Below are 19,820 nucleotides of genomic sequence, written 5' to 3'. Positions count from 1 at the left end.
ATAAACAGGTGATTGCCAGGCAAAAAAGTCTATTTCGCCTTTTTGATATGGATAAAATTGATATACAGCATGTCTGTTAAAATTCTTGTTTGCCGTCAGACACTGACTGGTCCCATGATAAAAAGTTTGTTGAACTGGCTTTATTTGAGGAGGCCAAATAATTTCTTACAAAAGCCGGAGTCTTAGTGTTCCTCAGTCTGCGCTCGAGCTTTCATTTTTATCTTAATACGCACATTGGTCAGAAGAATCATCAAAATCGAAACGATTCACGGACAGAGCACTGAGAATATCCAAGAGAGGCAAATGACTGCAGAAGGACGTACATGTAAGGAGAATAAATAACTCAAAATGCAAATTTGATGTTTGACAAATATGACGGGCTCAGTAATTTATGAAACGGTCATCACATAAAATATAGAAATAACAATGAATACAGTCAAACAGTCATTCACCAGGATAATCCGAATACGAGATTTTCTATATTTTACGATCACTTTAAGTGAATGTCAACATGAATGAGATTGTTGTGAAAAGCAATACAGTTTACGAGGCAGACAATAAGAACTCTGAAGCAACGAGCAGCAAGGTTGTTCGAAGAAAGCGACGACGAACAATGTGGGAGGGTGAAAGCTGTGTTGTCTGCGGGGATCGCGCAAGTGGGTATCATTATAACGTTCTCAGTTGTGAAGGATGCAAAGGAAAAGTTCCTAGTAAAAAACTCTATCCAACGCTATATGAACGTTGTAATAGAGAAACCGCTCACCGAGCCGTTTTTTTGTGCGCCATATTTTTTGTGGCAACTATCGGGGGACACATCCCGATCAGATAACCGATGCTTGCGCAACGGAGACGAGAATATCGTTACTTCAAGGTAATCGTAGCATCTCAGGAATCGAACCACGGACCCCGGGAGGGAGTTCGCAGCCGACCGGGGTCGTACCAATCCGCTAGCGTCGACCCCGGTGAGATCGAGATTTCGATACGCAATAAAGCACGGATGAACTTTTGAAGGTTTTTACCGAAGAGTTGTCACCGAAGAAAACAAAATCTTGATTTGCAAGTTTGGTGGCAAATGCAAAATGGATCTTTACTGGCGGAGAAAATGCGGTGCTTGTCGTTTGAAAAAGTGTCAACTTGTTGGAATGAGACCGGAGTATGTATCGAATCGAGAGGCCAAGAAACGCGAAAAGCCACGAGGAAAAACTACTGAAGTAAAGAAACCTCTCCCGAAGAAGCAATTGTCAGGTTTCGAATCTAAAAATTTTAACAGCTTGTAGATTATGCCTAAGTCAGATTTGAAATCCCCGAAAGTTATCAGAAGAACAACGGAATGAGGCTTCGCGGATAGCGGAACTGGTAACGGAGGAATACCGAGGTATAACACATTTTTCAAACCTTTTATTGACACTTTTAGTCTTGTGCGAGGCAACAAATGCTAAAACACTAGAAAAGTTGGAATCTATCGCAGACATCGGTACAAGACATGTTCAGAGTCTTGTTGCATTTTGCAAGAAACTTCCAGGTTGACCTTTAAATGAAAACTCAAAATAAATAAATCCAAAGGATTCGACAGTTTGCCGCAAGCCGACCAAGTCGCCCTAATAAAAGCTAGTACAGTCGACGCTAGTTTCTTAAGATCCGCGTTCAGCTTCGCCATGAATCCTGAAGTATCTTTCTATCTCGTAATTTTTGCTATCAATCACTTTAGAAACAAATGAAACAAACGAACAAAATAATCGCGTCATTGAAAAATGAGGCGATTGATCTTCCTGTTAGACGGTTCTACGATCGCTTCGCGGCGATGAAGCCGTCTATGACGATGATTGGACTTTTAGGTAAAATAACGCACTCGAAAATTTTAAATGCTCTTTTCCAGTTGCTATGGCAGTATTCTCAGCCGATCGTGCAGAAGGAATAACAGAGCCGCAGTTAGTTGAGGAGGCACAAGTTAATCTAGTGAAGGCTCTACAGTTTGTATGCATCCGAGAAGATCAACCAAAGCTCTTTCCCAAGCTCGTACTAAAGTTGACGGACTTGAGATATTTAGTAAGTGATACGTTTCTTTGGATATTTGCGTAATAATCTTTCAGAATCACGCATTCAGTAATCTTTTAAAACACGAATCAAACTCTCATTTGATGAATCCGCTCCTTCGCGAACTTTGGGACCTTGAATAATTCGTATTTGCCACCTGCAATAAATAAACTGACACGCTTTTCATATCTCAATATTTTTATTCAATTTACGATAAGGTAGTCGTTTCGTATAGGTCTCAAATGGCACAACATTACTTTTTCACAGAATATAAGGGTCCTCCGTATCTTGTCCTTTATAAAGTGCGCCGATAGATCTAAAGAGGGAAATCAATAAGGAAATTAATTGAAGCGCTTACCTAAACTCATTATCTAATTGATCGAGTCTATGATCACCATAATCCGATCCAGAATATAATGAGTCTAAATCGCAGTCGGAATTTTGCCCTTCATAATCGAATGTCTTTTTTCGGAATTTTTATTGGTTTTACAATTCAAAATTTACGCCATAAATCTGGGAGTCAATTAAAATAAAGTAAACAAAATTTAAAATTCCGTAACAAAAGTGAGTCGTATGGTGGCGCAGTAGGGTCATTATCAGCTCCAATTTTAGCATCACGAAGAAAGTCTTTTTCCAATAGTCCCTTGTCACGGGGCAAGATTCCATCTTAAGGGACCTTGTCGAGCAAACTTTGGCGCCACTTCTCGCGCGCCTCATTAATCTTTGAATTGTGATTTTTCAGAACTTTTTTTTGCAAACATTATCAACAAACACTCATCTTTCTATTCCAGTTTTCAATTTTTCTCTATCATTAATAGTTTAGCTACAAATTCCAAAAAAAGAAGTTCAACTTCAAAAAGATTCAGCACTCGCATTTTTCATCGGATGAACCTAAAATTACATTCACCGGAAAGCCCAGACAATTCTCTACAAAACTTCGCTCATGGGGTGGAATAAAAATCAATAATTAACCGATAAGAATCGGTAATCTGGGTGCTTAGCGCGAAGTAGAGCGCGGCGCTTCACGGTGTGAAAAATGCGCTGAGGCTAAATTTGGACGAAACTCAAATAGGACAAGACACGATTATCTCATTTTTTTTTTATTTTAATAGTCAAGTTTTTAATTAATAAATAACAAATATAAATAGGTATTAACACTCAACAATGACAGCGTCGTCTTCTTCGTTGCCCATAGACAGCAGGGCTTCAGCTTCTTCAAATGATGGTTCAATCTCCAAATTTTCTTGCTCCTTCGTTTTGACTTCGACTTTTCTGGAGTCTTCAATGTCTCGTTGAACTTGAGTCGCATAGCCTCCAGTCGTGAATTGCTTCTGATTTCTTCGTCGCTTCTCCTGAACTTTTGTCTTCTTCTTCATTTTTTCTTCAGTTTGCTTCTTTCTTTCTTCTTCCTGGCTATGAATTCTTTCTAGCCCAATGTCTGGAACGGCAAGTTTGAGCTTGTTCAAGATGAGCCTGAATGCTCTGTCCTGACCTTCATTGTAAATCAGGGTTGATACAGCTGCTGCCACTTCGTATCGGAGTGAAAGCACACTTGCATGTGTACCTTTCACCCAGAGTCTTCTTCTGATCATCAGTGCATGAAAATACTCCACAGGTGAGGAGGAGCCAGTATCGACTAGCGACTTGATGAATTCGTCGCCAAAGTAGGTTGCCATGAACTTGGTGACGTACTCCTCAATCATTTCTTTGGTGAGTTGACCATGAGGTTGGAGTATCGGAGGCATATCTGGACAATTTCCATCGCACATGCTGTGATCGCCGAAAGCGTGAAGTCCAGTCTTCTTCATTTTCGCCTTCGCGTCCTCGAAGGTCCATTCACCAGCGGCACATTTGTCCATTATGACTTCGGTGGCCAACCGGATTCTTATGTAGAGCTCGAGCATCATGTACGGCGTAAATTTCGTTGCAGAGGAGCCAGTTTTGAAATTCCTTTTGACTGTGCCGAAGATATTCTTGCTGATGTGGGACCTATCGTCAACATAGCGCAGGTTCTTTTCAGGAATCATCAACTTGTCTTTTCTTGCTTCATCGATGAACACATTGGTATTCTTTGAACTTCTGATGCCAGCATCTTTGTCGCAAGCGATTCTGATTGTGTGTCCGGGGAATTCTTCATGGATGGGTAGCAGTGTGCCTTCGAAGACATCACGAGTTCCAATCTTCTCCAAATTTGATGAAACGGTTCCTCTTGGCGCTATTCTTCCTTTGCCTCTTGATTTCAGGACTTCATCGCTGACTTCTTGTGGCTTTTTCACAATTGCATTTCCGATGACTTTGAAAACACCTCGTACATTCGCGACGCAAGAAACAATGCAGCCCTGGGCGGAATTTCGCTTGTGTCCTGAAAAATATTTGATATTTCATGTACAATTGAAAAGGGACATTCTAAAACTCGCCCTTTCAAAAAGGGAGAGTCTAAAACTAGCCCTTTCCGAAAAGGGAGAGTCTAAAACTATCCCTTTCAAAAAGGGAGAGTCTAAAACTAGCCCTTTCCGAAAAGGGAGAGTCTAAAACTAGCCTTTTTTGAAAAGGGAGAGTCTGAAACTGGCCCTTTACAAAAAGGGAGAGTCTAAAACTAGCCTTTTCTCGAAAAAAATAACTTACCGGTGTCATTGTAACAACCGTCCACAGCGACTGATATTGCTGTTCCTTTTGCCTTCTTTGTCTCTGAGATGAGGGAGTTTCTAGCGCGAACCATCGACTCTTGAGAAAGTTCAATTATGGTTTGGTCGACTGTGTCTTGAAGCTCTTTGGCAGTAGATCCACCATGTTGAAAGTCTGGCATCCGTGCTTCGCCTGATTCCGTAGTACAGCACATTCCAATGAAGGCGAACAGACGGTTTATTTGGGTATCGACGACTCCTACCACGGTTTTTCCTGTTTGGAAGAGAACGTTGAATTCAGATTGAAGAAGCCATGTTCCTTTTGACCAGTCGCAATTGTTGCAGAAAACATTGATGTAGAAATTGAGGAGATTTGTCTTCGAAATGCTGAGTTGAAAGCCGGCATTTTCTTTACAGGAGCTGCATGCAAACCAGTTGATTATCGAAGCCAGCTGAAGATGACATATAAAAGAAACTGTAGAGGCTTGATGGACGACTTCTGATTCTTGAGTACCGGTAAATCGGGCTTTTTTCTTTCCATTGTTTTTATTAGCCGATTTTCTTTTACTTGGTTTCGGCATAAGAAACATTTTCATGAGAAAAAAAGAGTTATATGATAAACTTGAGCCAAAAGAGGGAGCAAGAGATGTATTTGACATCTCTTGGATTGTAAATACTGATAGTTATTAGTTTCCTTCGGCAAAAGAAACAAAAAAACCTGCAAACAAATTTCCCGCTGCGCCGCGCTTGACCCTGCGCCCCGCCGCGTGCGCGCTAAGTACTCCGGATTACTGGATGTTACAGCTAAGCTGATTATTTTGAGCAAACCCCATGAGCGAAGTTTTGTAGAGAATTGTCTGGGCTTTCAGATGAATCTAATTTTAGGTTCATCCGTTGAAAAATGTGAGTGCTGAATCCTTTTGAAGTTGAACTTCTTTTTTTCAAAATTGTAGCAAAAATATAAACGATAGAGAAAAATTGAAAATAGGAAGAGAAAGATGAGTGTTTGTAGATATTATTTGCAAAAAAAAGTTTTGAAAAATCTTGATTCAAAGATTAATGAGGGGCGCGTGAAGTAGCGCCAAAGTTTGCTCGACAAGGTCCCTTAAATGATAAAGTAGGGAAGCAAATGATTTTTAAGACTTACCGGGTCTAGCAGCGTAAACTTGTTGATCTGGTATAACTGTGACTGCAACCCCACGCTGCTCGTTCCTTGGCTCAATATAATAGTCGTCCTTTGGTAGTGGGTTGATTCCAATTTTTTCGTCAAAGCCAAGCCCTAAAAAGACCTACAAAAGTTGCTAACTTCTAGCGAGTACCTTCAGTAATGTCATCTTCGTAATCCAGGAAAGGCTTTTCCTCAATGTCTGATTTCACTCCTCGACTTCTAGTTGTTACAAGAGTCGCAATTACAAGAAGCAGACATACGAGCCCGATGATAAGTCCTGCCCACCATGGGAAACCACTTTTAGCTGGCCCGATAATTGCATCATTCACGTTACAATAAGCAGTCCCGTTCGAATCAGCAGGGCAGTCGCAAATATTAAGTTGAACGTTATTGACGACTGTCGTCTTTTTATCTCCATCAGATCCAATGATCTGGATTTTGTGTCCAGTGTCACCGTCACCCTCAATAATGTAAGTATCTTCACCTTCAGCAAACTCCGCAACAAAATGAATTGCCCATCTTCCATTGGTGTTCACGATCTCTAGTTGCTCCAACTTTGGATGAGAGTTTCCGGATTGGTCAAGAACTTGTTTTTGAAAAGTATACGGACCGCAATTGAGGTGTGGCGCGTGGCAGTTGTCTACATATATATGAATATTTACCAATCACTTACTTTAAGGATATAGCCGTTCTCAAGGCACTTTCGTAGCGCCAAAAGGGGATGATAAAATTTTTTCATTTCAAAAGGAACCCTACCTAAAATTGCCTAAGAAACCCGATTCTAGTGTTCTTTTTAATTTTTTAATGGAAAAATTTCTCTCTAGAGCAATTTTAAATCTTGCGATCACTTTTTCTCGAGAATTTTCCATTAAATCGGTCGAGTTTTTTTGATAAATTAAAAATTTGGACCTTTCTCTACATTCCTAGGGCTTAAAGTTTAATAGATTCAAATTATTTATGGTTCTAGAGCCATTTTTATGAGGCTTACTTGAGTAAGCCGAAGCGTCAGACAGCGCTCTGGTTTGCTGCGCTGGGCGCCCTCCTCCATCGCGCGGTGAGGCGCGCATGTGAAAGAGCGCGCTGATTGGTCGAGCGCCCTGAACGCAGCATAGATGAAAAAGAAAAGCCAAAAAGAAGAAGACGCTAGAATGAAAATTTCCTCGGGTTTTGAAATTTTGAGGCCCTAGGAAGATAGATTAGCAGTTATTTATAATAAAACACGGTTTAGCTTTAGCGATTTAATTGAAAAATTTCGAGAAAAAGTGATCGTAAGATTTCAAATCGCTCCAGAGAGAAATTTTCTTTGAAAAAAAATTTCAAAAACATCAGAATCGAATTCTAGACATAATTTTAGGTAGGACCTGTCTTGAAATGAAAAAATTTTATCGCCCCATTTCGGCGCTACGAAAGTGCCTTGAGAACGGCTATATCCTTAAAATACCTTGATCGCTTTCGCCAAGATCAACCATGTGATAATTGTTCTCTTTCTTCAGGGTTCTGCATGTCCGAAGAACGCTTGGAAGTTCGGGGCCATTGTCGTTTACATCATCGATAAGAATATCGTACTCCTTGACCTCAGATGTCAGGGCAGTTTTGCCATCATTTCTGAAGTGCAAAGGGTGGATTTTCTTTAGCTGAATTGGGCTCACCTTTTTTCGTAAGCTTGAATAGAAAGTTTGATAAATTTGTCGCCCGTAGATGTTGTTTCATGCAGGGCATGTGCTTCTCGGTCGATCCAGTCGGAAGTTTCGTCATTTACAGTAGTTCGCAAACAGCCTTTATCGTCAATCGTAAAATACTCGTCGCCCTTGATAATTGTGTATCCAACTTCGTCCTCTTCAGGATCTTCACTCTCAATGCAACCGCCTGAAAGAGTAAATAAAATTAAGTTTCAAATCTTTCCGGCGACCTTTGATTTTCTCATTTTGAAGGTTTTCGAGAACATGCAGATCGCCAGGATTTCTTGAAAGTAGTTTTGGGGCCTCGTTTATGTCTCTGACCGTAACCCAGATCTCTTTTTTTGAGCTCTGAGCATCCAGCGCAATGTGGTTAACAGCTTCTACGACAACCATTAGACCTCGGCCGGGGTGATCGTCATGCTCATGGAGAGACTCGTAGTCAACAGCCAAGCCTGTTGTGACAATGTCTGCACTGTTGAACAACTAGAAATTGATTATATTACTTTTTGATAAATATATATTCGAACATCCAGAATTCATCGAAAAACAATACATACATCAATTTTGTCGGCCTGTTCTTCGCACTCTTTTGCATTATTACAAAGCTCCATTTGCTTTGCTTCAAAGTATGGGCAACCGGATTCGCTTTGAGGCGATGACGAAGAAAGACAGCTAACTACAGAAAACTTCGTCACTTTGTTGATGACATCTCTATCGTCGTCTTTAGCATAAACACTGAAAATTGTTCTGTCAGGGGGTGTGTTCTCTTCCATCGACTTCGGCACACCGTCGTCGGCCACGTAGATGTTAGGGATCTCAGTATTGACGTCGCTAACTTTTACGTTGATTGTTATAGGATCAGACTTCATGACTCTTCCTTTGGCACTACAGACCGTCTGTGCCTCTGTTCCAGAGAGATCATCGCAATCACTGATCGTCACATCAAAACTTATCGACTTTATGTTTTCGATATCGCTGGGCTTTTTATTGAGCACCATTTTCTTCCTAAAGTCTGAGCCACGTACGTTTTCAAACCGAAAAATTTCTCCATCGGTAAATTGTTGCTCAGTGCCATCCCATTTGTGAAGTATTTGACTAGACTTGTTTTCAATTTGAATTTTAAACTTGTTGGAAGCAGATTTCTTGTCGTCGTCATCGATGATCTCAATAATTCCATTGTGGGGAAAGGGGCTGTCCGTTGGAAAATCTTGGTTTACCGCGGTATCTTCGCGGATAATATGATTGAATGAGCTCTCCGAGATAGAAGGAGCGTTATCGTTTACATCTGCGACTGTGTACGTAAAGATATCGTCCGCTTCTTCGACTGTTCCATCCGGGCCGGTGAGTTTTATATAAAACTTGTACTGAGCTTGTTCTTCTCGGTCAAGGTTTTTTCTCGCGTGGATCCAGTAGAACATGCACGCTTGACCTTCGCATTCCCCTGTTTTATGTTCGAGCCAAAACGTTCCATCGGCGATTCCGCGACCGTTGTTGTCCTTGTGGTCCACAAATTGAAGACCTGTGTACATAGAAGCTTTGAACCTGTACCACTCATTGTTTCCTTCCCAAATTCTCTTTTCTCCGTCGTTTTCATAGCCTGTGTAATCTAATTTTGTTTGAATCTGGACAGCCTCGGTTAAGAGCGCCAGGAAGGCGAACCTTCTCATAGCCGATATTTTCTGTTCACAAGACGGCCACTTCCGCGAGTTCTTTCTTTTCCACTTCTCTGATAGCGACTTTTGGCAGGAAAAACGAAATAAAAAAATTCGTTTTTGAAGGATGCCCAGCGACGGCGTTACACTCTGTACAAACAGGATAGTATTTGCACTGGGCCATTCAATCGAATTTCGCGAAGCAAATAGAATGATTCAACATAGTAAAACATACGTCGAACTGTTTCTGTGAGCAACAGGTTTTGAAGACTACCTTTCTTTTTTCATGTTGGAAACAACTGAAATTATCATTGAAATGATGCAATTACCAGCGTTGTTACCATTTACGCACTACTAGATTATCATCCTTATCTTTCAAATTATACGAATCTGATTGACACAAAGACCGACTTAACAAGGATTACCGCTCGTAACATGTATCGATGTCCCTTGCTTTCTTTTCCCAGTGCATGTTAGAGAGCTAAAAACCTAAGGAAGTCATGCTTATCGGGTAAGAGTGAAAAAAATATATGAAAAATTAAGACTCAGTGAAGGTCGTAAAGTTTTGAATTGGGCTCAAGAATTTTCTATCTTTTCCCACGCAATGTGTCGCAGCGGCGAAGAAATCTTTCGCCTGACAAACTTTTATGCAAAGTTGACAGTTGGAGTCCGGCTAGAAAGTAGCTAACAAAAAACAAAAACAGACTTTTTCTTGAGTTTTACTTTATGTCTCTGAAATAGAAAAATATATCATGAGAGTTTCCGGGTAAGAGAAATTCACTTTGTTGGCTGCTTATTTTTTTAATCAGAAGTTTAAGGTTTTTTTCTGAAAGACAGATTAACTCTAAGGTGCATTTATTGGTGTGTCCGTTGCATAGATTAATTGCATAAAAGGAGTAGTAGCATAACGAATTGCCGCTACCACATTCACCGGCTCCGACATTTTTTTCAAAAACACTGAAAACAAAACAATCCTAAAGCAACAGAGAAAATGCGGTGTACTATTTTTAGGTAGTTTTTTTTTACTGAGAGTCATTTTTGAGCAATATCTTTAAAAATGAGCAACTTAGGTTAGAGAACGTTCAGCAGGTTAAATCAATTACCGAAAGAATCTGTTTCAAAAACGTGACCTACTCTCTCGGTTTGCACCTGCTTTCAGCATGACTTTTTCGCCGACCACAGGGACAACAAGTAACTTCGCCATTTGTGTCTCCTTTTGGCAAATTATGTCTTAGCAAAACTAAACAGAGAAATACACAAGGCATTTCTTACTGCCGATCTTAGAGAAATAAAATGTATGTGATTAAAAGCAATTCATTTTTTTCTTGCGAAGATTGATTATTTTTATCGTCCAGCTTTTACCACGTATTATAAATAAATATGTCTAATATTATTATTTTCAGGTTTTTACGGCGACAGTGTGGATTTCTTCAAGGAAGATGGGCGAATCCCATCCTCATGATACTTCTAATTTTACTTGTTGTTTTTCAAATTTTTGGCGGCGCAAATAACACTAAAGAGACACGAAGAAGATCTTTTGAAGAATTTCCTCACGTCAAGGAGCTCAAAACAGAAAAAGCCAGTGAAAGGGCAAAAACTCATCATTGTCAAGGGTTTTAAATGCAAAATATATATAAAATAATTTGAGTATGCGAAAATCCTGAGACAGCTTGCCGAGTGCCTCGAACTTGCCTGAATGTGTTTATAACTCTCCGTCACTTATTGGATCAATAAAAAGTGGTATGAACTTACAAAATAGTACAAGCAGGGAAGAAGCGTTAGAGAAGCGAGGGCCTTGTCTAGCGCATGGAGGTTGCTTCAAACCCAATCATTGCAAGTCGCAGCAGAAAGTTGCGATTCTCATACCTTACAAAGATCGCGAAGCACATCTCTTCACTCTTCTGTCGTACTTGCATCCACAGCTGCAGCGACAAGGAATTCACTACTGTGTCTTTGTCGTAGAGCAATTTGATGATGGCAGATTCAATAAAGGTTTAGTCATGAATTCCGGCTTTTTGGAGATCTTGAACAGCTTCGGTCATTTCGACTGTTTTATTTTTCACGACGTGGACATGGTTCCAGAGGATGACCGGAACATTTACCTCTGCCAAAATTTACCAACGCATCTATCACCTTTCATCGACAAATTCGATTACCGCTCGCACTATGGCACCGATTGGGGTGGTGTAACAATGATTCGACCTGAACAGTACTCGAAAGCAAACGGCTACTCAAACATGTTCTGGGGCTGGGGTCGTGAGGACTCCGACATGGAGTTCCGTCTCAATGCAAAGGGCATCAAAGCTATAAGGCCCATAAACGAAGAGTACGCCAGGTTTTCGATGATTCCCCATGAGCATCCTTGGAGATTCCAAAACGAAAAGTACTATCTTGGATCTTCCGCCAAAATAACCACCAAAGAAAAGCTCATGCTGACAAAAAGAGAGCGTTCCTCTTGGGATGGAGTAAACAATGCTAAGTACAGGCTGGATCACGTTGTCTACGACAAGCTTTTTACGAAGCTATATGTGGATATTCGGCGTTTTGAAGTCGACGAACTTCAAGTTGTTATCGACCAGGATAGATTCAAAGATCTTAAAACCAGGCTCTTTCTAAGTTTATCTTGAAATCGAAAAAGAAAAAACTGAAGATCACGCAATCAAGGGGCGACTGCTCCTACAAGACCTTCGACGACACTTATCTTGATCCTAATTTTAAAATGAAAGTTGGTGAGGCACGTTCTGGATACTTTGACGAAGCGAGTGCGGAAGCTCTTTGTAATGACGCTGGTCAGTCCTGCGCTGGCATTGTGCGTGATCGAGGTGTCCTTGCTGCAGGTAAGTTAACTTTTATCGATTCTGCTCAAATTTTCGAAGATGGAAGAGACTGGATACTCCGTGAAAAAGCAATTCTCCTGACTCCGGACGAATATAGATTCGCCGGAAAAGGCGCTCGGTCGTTAACGGTGCCCGATAATTTGCAAACAAAAATGAAGATATGTCAAGGGCAAATGTCGAACGTGTATCCGCTAGAAAGGTAAGACGAAGACAGATCACGTTAGTCAAAAATTTAGCTCTGTGACAAATGCAGCTTATAAATCTCGTCTACGACTCAAGTTTCTGCTTCCGCTGACGACGTCGCTTATCTACCGAGATATTGTTTTATTCGAAGGGCATCCGACCGGGCTAACGCACGAATATCCGATTGAAATACGTCCGGAAGAAACTGAAGAAGCCATCTCCTTCTCTTTTCAAACAGGGGAATTCTCTCTCCCAACTTACTCTGGTTGGTACACTGTTCAAGCGAAGATTTCAGATAGATTCGATCAAACCTGGTTTGAGTGGAGTTTCCAGTTTCACGTCGACACTGGGTAAGAGAAATATTCTTAACAAATCTCGACATATAATTACATTTAGGACGGCTGATTCTGTCACAAAACGCCTGCAATACATCGAAGAGCTTAAAAAACTTCTTTTAAAATTTCAAGAGCAAAAAGAAGAACGAAAATGGAGTATCGAGGAGAAGCGAGAATTAATTCAGGCTTTTTCACACGGAAAAGATTTACTTTAAATCACTGATTCTGTACATAAATAATGTAAATTTGCTATTTTGAATATTATACAAATATATCTATTTACTACTACCCACTGGCAATATAAATATAATTTAAATAAATTGTATACGCTGCAAACATTGCTTTCATTATTTCTTTTATTTCATTGTCTAAAATTATCAGTAAGAGAGTCGGAAAGGTTTAATCGTGTGTAGTGGATTATCTTAGTCCAAAGCTTTCGTGAAGTTTTCTGGAAATAAGCCCCAGCTGGCTTTTAGATCTGAGTTCGACTCCCAAACACTTTTACGGATACCTAAGAGCCAGCCTTCGTCCTCAAAGTTGGGTTGGGATGAGTTTAAGGGCTTTCTTTAAGATACCTGTTCATCCGGCTGAGGATGTTTGATAACAAGAATCAAATCGCCTTTATTGAAACATAACTCGTCTTCATCGGCAGCTGAGTAATTGTAAACTGCGACAACTGTTCGTTCATATCCCTAAATAAAAAGTTAGCGGAGATACTAAGCATCGCAGCTTACATCTGGCATCTGTACGCTCGACTGGCTATTACTGTACGGCGGAGGGGGAACTGGTGGTGGGTGAGAAGGACTGCCAGACTGAGCAGCGTTGACAATCTTTACAGGACTTGGACTTCTCGCTTCAATTACGGCTTTGTTTGGTTCTGGTTCTGTCTTGAGAATTAGTTCTTGTGGTTCTTCCTCAATAAAGTCGAAATTCTGGAGCTTTGAATGTGGATGAATGTTTTGACTGCCGCCTCCTTAATAATTCTTATTATAACTTCAGGCAAACAAGTAATCCACCTTGCTCATCATCTGCCCTAGAGCTAGTTCTAGCCATTTTCACATGGTTCGGAGCTTCTTTGAATCGTGGATTACTTTGTACTGGCGGGCCCGCAATCTCCAACGATTTAGTTTTTACAAGCAAATCCAATGATGCTCTCTCACTGACAACAGAGTCCGAGACCGTCCTTGCTATTGCTTTATTTTCGCTTGTACTCAAACAGTTTTCTTTCTGCTGTGGTGGAGAAGGAGCTTCTCTTTTTGAGAATTTCTTGATGTCTTCTGGTGCAACTGGATCATTCGCATTCTTTTCTAACGGTTGATCGATGTCAACGTAGTCGTGTGATAATTCCTTTGTCTTTGGGATAACTTCATTTGCTGGCGTTGGGTCTGGATACTCAGATGATCTTAGACAATCGATTAAATAGAATTATTATTATCTACACTCACACGTCCGATAATTGTGCAATTTGAGGATCAGGTGATGGCGGCCGTGCAGGAACGCGTAGTGGAATGTGAATTGGTAAATTTGATATTGAGCTTTTTCGCGGCGATTTTTTATCTTTCGTACTATCGTGTCGAGGAAATTGCACTGACCCAGAGCCATAAGAGGACTCACTTTCTCGAGAACTATTCCCTCGGTTAGACTGGCGGCTTGACTCAGCTGTAGTTGATCGCAGTTTTCCACTTGTGTGATCCCTATTTTGGCTTAAATTTTTTGGAATTTTCATTATTTTTTATCAACAATTATGAAGCCTTCCTTTGAAGCTGTATCATTAGTTTTTCAATAACAATGTTTTCCTGGTCGAGTTGCGAGTGCATCTCCATTTCTTGCTTTATCCAAGACCCAAAGATGTATCCTATTAACCCTGCCCGGCTAGAGTAGACTTGCGGAAGATCTTCCCGCAGTTGGCGAGACATAGAGTCGAACTTTTCTTGCGCGTTGTCCATGGTGCTCTTGACACGCTGCACCTTTCCTGAATTGACAGCCTTCGCCTGCTTCACTTTTTCGAAGCTGTCCTTTGCCGAGTCAAGGTCAATCCGACGTCGTTCAAGTCGAGCTATTTGATTTTTTAACTCTGGAAACATGGCTTCATCATCGTTACTTAATCGTTTGCTTCTCGAGCCAAAGAAGACTCTTTATTTTTTTTAAACAAGTAAAGACGTTCCTGAGTAAGTAGTCAATTTATTCATCGTGTCCATATTGAGACTGGAAATGCAATCATCAAAGACATCTTCCTGCGCTCGTTGACAGTCAATAATCTTCTCTTTACTGCCCCATGCTGCCGGATACCCCAAAACAAGAAGGTCAATCAATTTTGTTCTTTCATTTGCGAGTTGCCGCAACGAAGCAATATATTTCTGTAGCTGTTTTTGAAACTCTAAAAATTTGATTTCCATTGAAATAACTATAAATTTATCATTCCTTTGCTTTCTTCTTGTTGGTGATGAATTTTTCGACCCCAATCTTCGATTGTAAAATCCCGCTGGCTCTGGTGCTGAGTTTCTCGTGTCACCACATTTTTCACTGCCTGTTTTGCTACAAATAACTAAATTTATTCTTTTAAAAGCTTTTCAAAAGGTCTAATTTGTCAGAAATGCAGAATATTAAAAATTTACTATCCTTGTTATTTATACCTTTGAACACTTGCCGAGTGAAGGACCTCTTTGCCTTGGCTTTCACCTCCATCGTTTGTTTCAGATTAGCAACGGTTTGCTCTCTGGGATAAAGATCTGGCTTTCAGAAAAAATACATCTCTAGCTCGACGAAACACTCTCTTTCTTAGTCACCGGATGCCTCAAAACAAAAGAACTAATTATTCAATACGCGGAGAGGCTTTAGGCAGGCTACAAAGAGAAAGAAAATGTTTCCCTGCGAAAGTTGTCGCGCTGGCTTCTTCCGAGATTTTCGCCGATATCTATATCCCTCTCAAAGTTCTGCCTCTTGATTTGCTTCTTGACGATCTCGATTGTGATGTGCCGTTCTCTGTTCGTCTGTCAAATTGAGCACTCGTTGGATTGTGTCTAGAACGCTGGCGTCCCAGGCGCTCCTATGCGCGAAAAAGTTTAATTACAAATGGATCGCTTCAAAAAAGGGTTTATGACGGGCGCACATCTTCCGGTTTCGCCTTTTGTCACTGAGGTATGAACGTGTCACATTCCAAAGGAATCAGAACCACGCGCCTACTTTCACCGCCCTTCTAAGGGGTGATTTATCGATTTTCCGAGAAAATCACCTTTGAACTCTTTGAGTTTATATACCCTTTACAAAGCAGTATTCAAGAAGAAGCTAACGTTGCAGACAAGACTTCTGGGTCGATAATAGATTAGCAAAAATGCCAATAAATGGAAGTCTCTCTGCCCACAATTAGTATTAAATGCAGCTCAATAATTAACTCAAACTTGGGTCACCTGCGTTAGGAGCTGATCGTTTGGATCCGCATCTGGGATAAGAGAGTCGCCCTGCGCCAGTTTCTCTAATTTCTTCCGGAGCCGGCTTTCTCAAGCTAGCTCGTTTGGAGTCCGTTTCTCAGAATCTCTTTGAATGCAAATGTGGATTCACGTTTTTTGTCAGGAGTATTTTGGTGGAGGTGGTGCAAGACCGTAGATGAAGCGGGTGCTCTCATTGGCCGTCGTACAGCGCACGACGGCCGCAGGGACAAATTCATATCACTATATCAGACTTTATTACTAGCCAAAGTTGAAATGGCTCGAAAACTTTCAAGGAAGAAACAATTGTAAACTTGTCATCATTGAAATAAACGACTGTCGAGGTTTTTAGATGTATTCGATATCTTTAGTGTGTATTCAAACTGTACAGTTGCTTTTTGCTCGGGAATAAGCGCGCATAAATTCAGTAGTGATAGGAAAATGGTAGTCAGCTCAGTTTTTGATCGTTATCAATTAAAAAAGAAACTACTGCGAAATTTTCCAAGCCCACTGCAAAGTATAAAAGATATTTCTTCAACGAGTATTAGAATGCTCATTTTGGCGGGAAGATACAAGTCAGGGCAAAGTTACCATTCAATAAACGGTTTTCGGTTCCTCGCTCTTTCAAGTGATTCTATTTTCGTTGGATCTTGCGGAATGTCGTTTTTATGCGGAAGTGCCACTAGGTGCGGATTGCCTTCTTTGACCTTTCCTTCTTTTCGAGCTTGTAAATTATTTTCGACTAAGTGTGCTTTAAAAGTAGTCATAAATTAAAAGCATTCCCTTGAGATAATACGGGTAACTTTCTTTTTTTAGATAATAAATAATTGAGCTCGTCGTCTCCGAAAAAACGAGCATAATTCTTGAGCCAAGCAACAAGCATCATTTCACGAGCTTCATCACCCCACTTTTTCGCTACATTGTCGATCGTTTCTTGCGCTCGATCGTGACACAACTGAGTGACATTTTTCTGGCGCAAGTTCTGGTACGCCTTTCTCAAGCGTTCTAGGATGTTTTAGGTAATCTTTATGAAAGAAGTAATGTCTTGCTTATTCTTATTTCTGATTTCTGTTAAAAGTCAATATCTAAGAAAATGCCTTTCACTTGAGTCTAGTGACTAGACTGATCAAACACGAGTCCGATTCATCATTCATTTTTAATGAAAATCGTCACATCGTTTCAGCAAAAAGTGAAATTTACCTGGTGATGGGTATCGATGATAAATTGTTAGGCCTGCCAGAAAGCAAGGATCATCGTAGTCGTTTGCCATAGACCAGCCGCCTGAGCCCTTAGGCACGACATGCACGCCAGTACAGATGGAGTCCGATGAGTACATGTCTCCTGTTCTATTGATGGAATTGATTAGCACACCGACCCATGTGTCGTCTAGGGGGAGCATGGGAACAGTGAAACGCGCAGCCGCCAGCTCGGATGCCACTTGTTTCGTGATTAAATAAGCAGCTCCGGAGAAGTAATTTGGGTAGTGATCCATCGGCACCAGTTCCGATGGCATGTAGTATTTACTAAGCGGAAATGCTCGAATTACAAAAGTAAGGATATGCCTACCTTCTAATATTTCGATTTATCTCTTCGTTCCGATGCATGCAGCCGATAAGTTGCGTAGTTGAATTTATCAAGTCTAGGTGTCCGAGGAGATTTTCGGGGATGAGCAATATATCATCGTCTCCTTTTAATATGTAATCCGCGTTTGGGCAGCTTAGAGCGAGCTCAGCATTAGACGATAGATTGGAAATTTTTGAAAAAAAATAGAACATCGCTAATTCACTCTGAGTCCGTGCCTGGTCTGGAAGAACTCGAAGAACATGTTATCTTTGACGGTGAGGTTATAATGAGACTCTGAAAATTGATACTGCAGGATGTCGCCGTATTTGTCTGCTTCTTCGTGAACATTAGTGGCGTGAGAGTCATCGCCTAGCAGGAAGATTGGATAGAGGTGGATTTTAGTTGAACTGTATGCGTCGGCCCAGTCGGCAGGGTTGAGCCACGTGTTGCGCAGGGCGTTGCGCAGGGCAACTTTGGAAGGCATCGTTTTTATTCCAACCAGAATTAAGAGCTCGCCCACGGGAATAGAGGGACAGTCATTTGGGCGCTGGAGGATCGGGTAGTTGGTTTCTGAATAAGGAAATATAATGCATCAACTCGTTTTATTTTCCGACAATCTCATTATCCGAAATGACCCACTACTAATAGCTTTTAAAAAGTGCGTAACGATTATTGAAAATGAAGACGCCATCTATGAACAAACATAGAAAATTAATTACCTGGGCGAAATTTGAAAAGGCTATTCAGATAAGCATATGGTTCGATGTAGTAGTAACGCTTCGACGTCTCATTGCACAGTCGATGGTAGTACAGATGGCGGCCCCAGCCACCGTAAAGCTGAAGAATATGCGCTTCGTCTACGAGGCCTCTGAAAAATTTATCATTTCCACGTTTCAAGGGAGGAATTCTTTGGGCAGCGAAAAGAGCTCTGACTTGAAATCAAAGATGAGTATATTTGCTTTCCCTTTTTTAATTATGCATGTCTGCCATGTTAAAATGGAATAGGAAAACGCGAAATGATCCCATCTATTAATTGTTTATTAAAATTTGACTTTGAATTTATCTTCATGAATTACCAAGGCATTATTTTTACCTGTCTGTTTCCTCGCAAACTGATGAAAATGCCCATGATATAAATCGAAAGAGCAAATAAAGGACGATTGATACGTACAAAAGTACACAAACTCTTTACCTTCGGATATTATCGTCATTCTCCCTCCTGGTTTAAATAAATTATAATTACATAAATTAAGCAGATCCGATTCCTTGATGTAAATCGCATAAAAGCTCTTTTAATGCCAAATTTTCTTCATTGAAAGCTCTCTTTTGGTCTTCCTATTTTCGATTTCCAAGATTTTCTTCGCGAGCTAAAAATGCTTTCTTTAGCTTCTGGGCTTCTTATTCTATCACGCAAGTAAAATAGGGATGAGTCACGTGCTAACCCAGCCTGAAGGGAGCAGCGAATTCATCACGCCTCGAGATCAATATCGCTTGTTTGGGCACATATAGTCGAAAAAATGGTCAAGTGCAAATATAATTCTCTTGTGTTTCTCCATTTGTTCTCTCAGCGATGTTAATTCATTTTAAATCTGCTGAGTTGTTGAACTTGCCCAGTATTTAAACTTGAATATTCACGCAAATTATATTATTTTAGAGATGTTGCAAACTTCTGTGCTTCCTTCAAAGAATACCTCTGCTAAAATTTCGCCGTTTCTCGCATTTTCGTGCAAACATTCATCTGGAGAGTATTTCAAAGATAAAACGGCTTAGCTAATATGCAAAACGGAGAGCAAATAAAAAATTACACTTTGTTAAATTTAGGCTAATTTCAGTAAGTGGCTCGCTTCGCTCTGCTGATCCGAAATCGGAGCTCATCATAAATAAGTTGTAAAAAAACTGCCCGGCTGCCAGATTGTACTTTTATGAAGAAGTACCTTTCGAGTTAGTTTATTTCTTTCTCTCTTTGTGTGAAGGATTGGCCGAAGACCGTCTCCAGCTTCTCTGATAAAGAGCTGAGGAGTCAAAAGCGATCAATCACAGCGACTTCCGTCGACTAGGACTGTCCACAAACACTCAACTTCAAAATCGAGAAATAAAGAATTGAGTCAACTTCAAGACCGAAAAACGCGCTCTGTGAAGGTGTTAGTTTTGGCAGTGTTGGGAAGAAACGGAGAAAGAAAAACGATACCCTCCCTGATGAAACACTATCAAATGAAAGAAACGTAGAATCCAATATGCTGACTCAAAAATACTCCCAAGCTTCAGCACGAGAATATTTCCTATTCTCAAACAACTAGTATAAACAATTACTCACTCAACT

At 40.6% G+C, this 19,820-nt stretch overlaps 7 protein-coding genes across 7 annotated transcripts; 2 read left to right on the top strand and 5 right to left on the bottom strand.

The window, feature by feature from the left end:
• The first annotated feature begins 185 nt into the window (after positions 1–185).
• Positions 186–2,222, top strand: LOC145709094 (bile acid receptor-like). Its single transcript, XM_081786777.1, has 9 exons — positions 186–325; positions 501–826; positions 1,005–1,242; positions 1,313–1,375; positions 1,415–1,522; positions 1,564–1,667; positions 1,709–1,835; positions 1,877–2,046; positions 2,091–2,222. Exons 1-9 carry the CDS (start codon positions 304–306, stop codon positions 2,175–2,177), a joined length of 1,245 nt encoding a protein of 414 aa, XP_081642903.1. The 5' UTR covers positions 186–303; the 3' UTR covers positions 2,178–2,222.
• LOC145706998 (cadherin-1-like) lies at positions 2,204–9,411 on the bottom strand. The gene is made up of 9 exons (XM_081784467.1): positions 8,063–9,411; positions 7,736–7,988; positions 7,476–7,692; positions 7,268–7,431; positions 5,978–6,466; positions 5,806–5,937; positions 2,595–2,700; positions 2,393–2,497; positions 2,204–2,350 (listed from the first exon to the last, which is right to left on the bottom strand). The coding sequence occupies exons 1-9, from the start codon at positions 9,170–9,172 to the stop codon at positions 2,296–2,298; spliced, it is 2,631 nt and encodes an 876-aa protein (XP_081640593.1). The 5' UTR covers positions 9,173–9,411; the 3' UTR covers positions 2,204–2,295.
• Positions 2,709–5,791, bottom strand: LOC145706999 (uncharacterized). The gene is made up of 2 exons (XM_081784468.1): positions 4,660–5,791; positions 2,709–4,396 (listed from the first exon to the last, which is right to left on the bottom strand). The coding sequence occupies exons 1-2, from the start codon at positions 5,315–5,317 to the stop codon at positions 3,186–3,188; spliced, it is 1,869 nt and encodes a 622-aa protein (XP_081640594.1). The 5' UTR covers positions 5,318–5,791; the 3' UTR covers positions 2,709–3,185.
• An 803-nt stretch (positions 9,412–10,214) lies between the features above and the next one.
• LOC145709093 (uncharacterized) lies at positions 10,215–12,792 on the top strand. Its single transcript, XM_081786776.1, has 6 exons — positions 10,215–10,227; positions 10,823–11,766; positions 11,799–11,994; positions 12,034–12,193; positions 12,231–12,527; positions 12,574–12,792. The coding sequence occupies exons 1-6, from the start codon at positions 10,215–10,217 to the stop codon at positions 12,725–12,727; spliced, it is 1,764 nt and encodes a 587-aa protein (XP_081642902.1). The 3' UTR covers positions 12,728–12,792.
• A 64-nt stretch (positions 12,793–12,856) lies between these two features.
• LOC145707468 (uncharacterized) lies at positions 12,857–14,292 on the bottom strand. The gene is made up of 5 exons (XM_081784999.1): positions 13,958–14,292; positions 13,529–13,914; positions 13,247–13,485; positions 13,088–13,204; positions 12,857–13,042 (listed from the first exon to the last, which is right to left on the bottom strand). The coding sequence occupies exons 1-5, from the start codon at positions 14,236–14,238 to the stop codon at positions 12,935–12,937; spliced, it is 1,131 nt and encodes a 376-aa protein (XP_081641125.1). The 5' UTR covers positions 14,239–14,292; the 3' UTR covers positions 12,857–12,934.
• Positions 14,293–14,682: 390 nt separating this feature from the next.
• On the bottom strand, positions 14,683–16,176 carry LOC145709092 (uncharacterized). Its single transcript, XM_081786775.1, has 5 exons — positions 16,071–16,176; positions 15,920–16,008; positions 15,439–15,558; positions 15,146–15,221; positions 14,683–15,047 (listed from the first exon to the last, which is right to left on the bottom strand). Exons 1-5 carry the CDS (start codon positions 16,174–16,176, stop codon positions 14,917–14,919), a joined length of 522 nt encoding a protein of 173 aa, XP_081642901.1. The 3' UTR covers positions 14,683–14,916.
• Positions 16,177–16,276: 100 nt separating this feature from the next.
• Positions 16,277–19,690, bottom strand: LOC145706555 (N-acetyllactosaminide beta-1,3-N-acetylglucosaminyltransferase 4-like). The gene is made up of 8 exons (XM_081783973.1): positions 19,435–19,690; positions 18,765–18,867; positions 18,594–18,685; positions 18,220–18,368; positions 17,737–18,070; positions 17,504–17,653; positions 17,138–17,460; positions 16,277–16,942 (listed from the first exon to the last, which is right to left on the bottom strand). The coding sequence occupies exons 2-8, from the start codon at positions 18,780–18,782 to the stop codon at positions 16,701–16,703; spliced, it is 1,308 nt and encodes a 435-aa protein (XP_081640099.1). The 5' UTR covers positions 18,783–18,867; positions 19,435–19,690; the 3' UTR covers positions 16,277–16,700.
• Between the last annotated feature and the right edge of the window lie 130 nt (positions 19,691–19,820).

The sequence above is a fragment of the Oikopleura dioica genome, chromosome XSR (assembly GCF_907165135.1).
Source record: "Oikopleura dioica chromosome XSR, OKI2018_I68_1.0, whole genome shotgun sequence".
Lineage (NCBI taxonomy): Eukaryota > Metazoa > Chordata > Appendicularia > Copelata > Oikopleuridae > Oikopleura > Oikopleura dioica.
This window is presented reverse-complemented; position numbering and strand designations above follow the sequence as displayed.

What these genes read in the sequence shown, in the direction of transcription:
- LOC145709093 (XM_081786776.1), top strand. An exon ending in AAGATCTTAAAACCAGGCTC is followed by an intron (nt 11,767 to 11,798) that starts TTTCTAAGTTTA and finishes TCGAAAAAGAAA; the next exon opens with AAACTGAAGATCACGCAATC. An exon ending in AACGTGTATCCGCTAGAAAG is followed by an intron (nt 12,194 to 12,230) that starts GTAAGACGAAGA and finishes TCAAAAATTTAG; the next exon opens with CTCTGTGACAAATGCAGCTT.
- LOC145709094 (XM_081786777.1), top strand. Translation starts at nt 304, where the DNA reads ATGACTGCAGAAGGACGTACAT. An exon ending in GACTGCAGAAGGACGTACAT is followed by an intron (nt 326 to 500) that starts GTAAGGAGAATA and finishes GATCACTTTAAG; the next exon opens with TGAATGTCAACATGAATGAG. An exon ending in GGGGACACATCCCGATCAGA is followed by an intron (nt 827 to 1,004) that starts TAACCGATGCTT and finishes CACGGATGAACT; the next exon opens with TTTGAAGGTTTTTACCGAAG.
- LOC145709092 (XM_081786775.1), bottom strand. Translation starts at nt 16,176, where the DNA reads ATGAATTTGTCCCTGCGGCCGTCGTGCGCTGTACGACGGCCAATGAGA. An exon ending in ACGATCAGCTCCTAACGCAG is followed by an intron (nt 15,559 to 15,919) that starts GTGACCCAAGTT and finishes TTTCGCGCATAG; the next exon opens with GAGCGCCTGGGACGCCAGCG. An exon ending in AATCAAGAGGCAGAACTTTG is followed by an intron (nt 15,222 to 15,438) that starts AGAGGGATATAG and finishes CCCAGAGAGCAA; the next exon opens with ACCGTTGCTAATCTGAAACA.
- LOC145706998 (XM_081784467.1), bottom strand. Translation starts at nt 9,172, where the DNA reads ATGAGAAGGTTCGCCTTCCTGGCGCTCTTAACCGAGGCTGTCCAGATT. An exon ending in TCTTGGCGAAAGCGATCAAG is followed by an intron (nt 6,467 to 7,267) that starts GTATTTTAAGGA and finishes ATATATATGTAG; the next exon opens with ACAACTGCCACGCGCCACAC. An exon ending in AGTTTACGCTGCTAGACCCG is followed by an intron (nt 2,701 to 5,805) that starts GTAAGTCTTAAA and finishes AGGTCCCTTAAG; the next exon opens with ATGGAATCTTGCCCCGTGAC.
- LOC145707468 (XM_081784999.1), bottom strand. Translation starts at nt 14,238, where the DNA reads ATGAAAATTCCAAAAAATTTAAGCCAAAATAGGGATCACACAAGTGGA. An exon ending in TAGGGCAGATGATGAGCAAG is followed by an intron (nt 13,486 to 13,528) that starts GTGGATTACTTG and finishes AGAATTATTAAG; the next exon opens with GAGGCGGCAGTCAAAACATT. An exon ending in ATCCTCAGCCGGATGAACAG is followed by an intron (nt 13,043 to 13,087) that starts GTATCTTAAAGA and finishes CCCAACTTTGAG; the next exon opens with GACGAAGGCTGGCTCTTAGG.
- LOC145706999 (XM_081784468.1), bottom strand. Translation starts at nt 5,317, where the DNA reads ATGTCAAATACATCTCTTGCTCCCTCTTTTGGCTCAAGTTTATCATAT. An exon ending in CGGTTGTTACAATGACACCG is followed by an intron (nt 4,397 to 4,659) that starts GTAAGTTATTTT and finishes AATATTTTTCAG; the next exon opens with GACACAAGCGAAATTCCGCC.
- LOC145706555 (XM_081783973.1), bottom strand. An exon ending in ATAAATCGAAATATTAGAAG is followed by an intron (nt 17,461 to 17,503) that starts GTAGGCATATCC and finishes ATTTCCGCTTAG; the next exon opens with TAAATACTACATGCCATCGG. An exon ending in TCATCGATACCCATCACCAG is followed by an intron (nt 16,943 to 17,137) that starts GTAAATTTCACT and finishes AAAACATCCTAG; the next exon opens with AACGCTTGAGAAAGGCGTAC.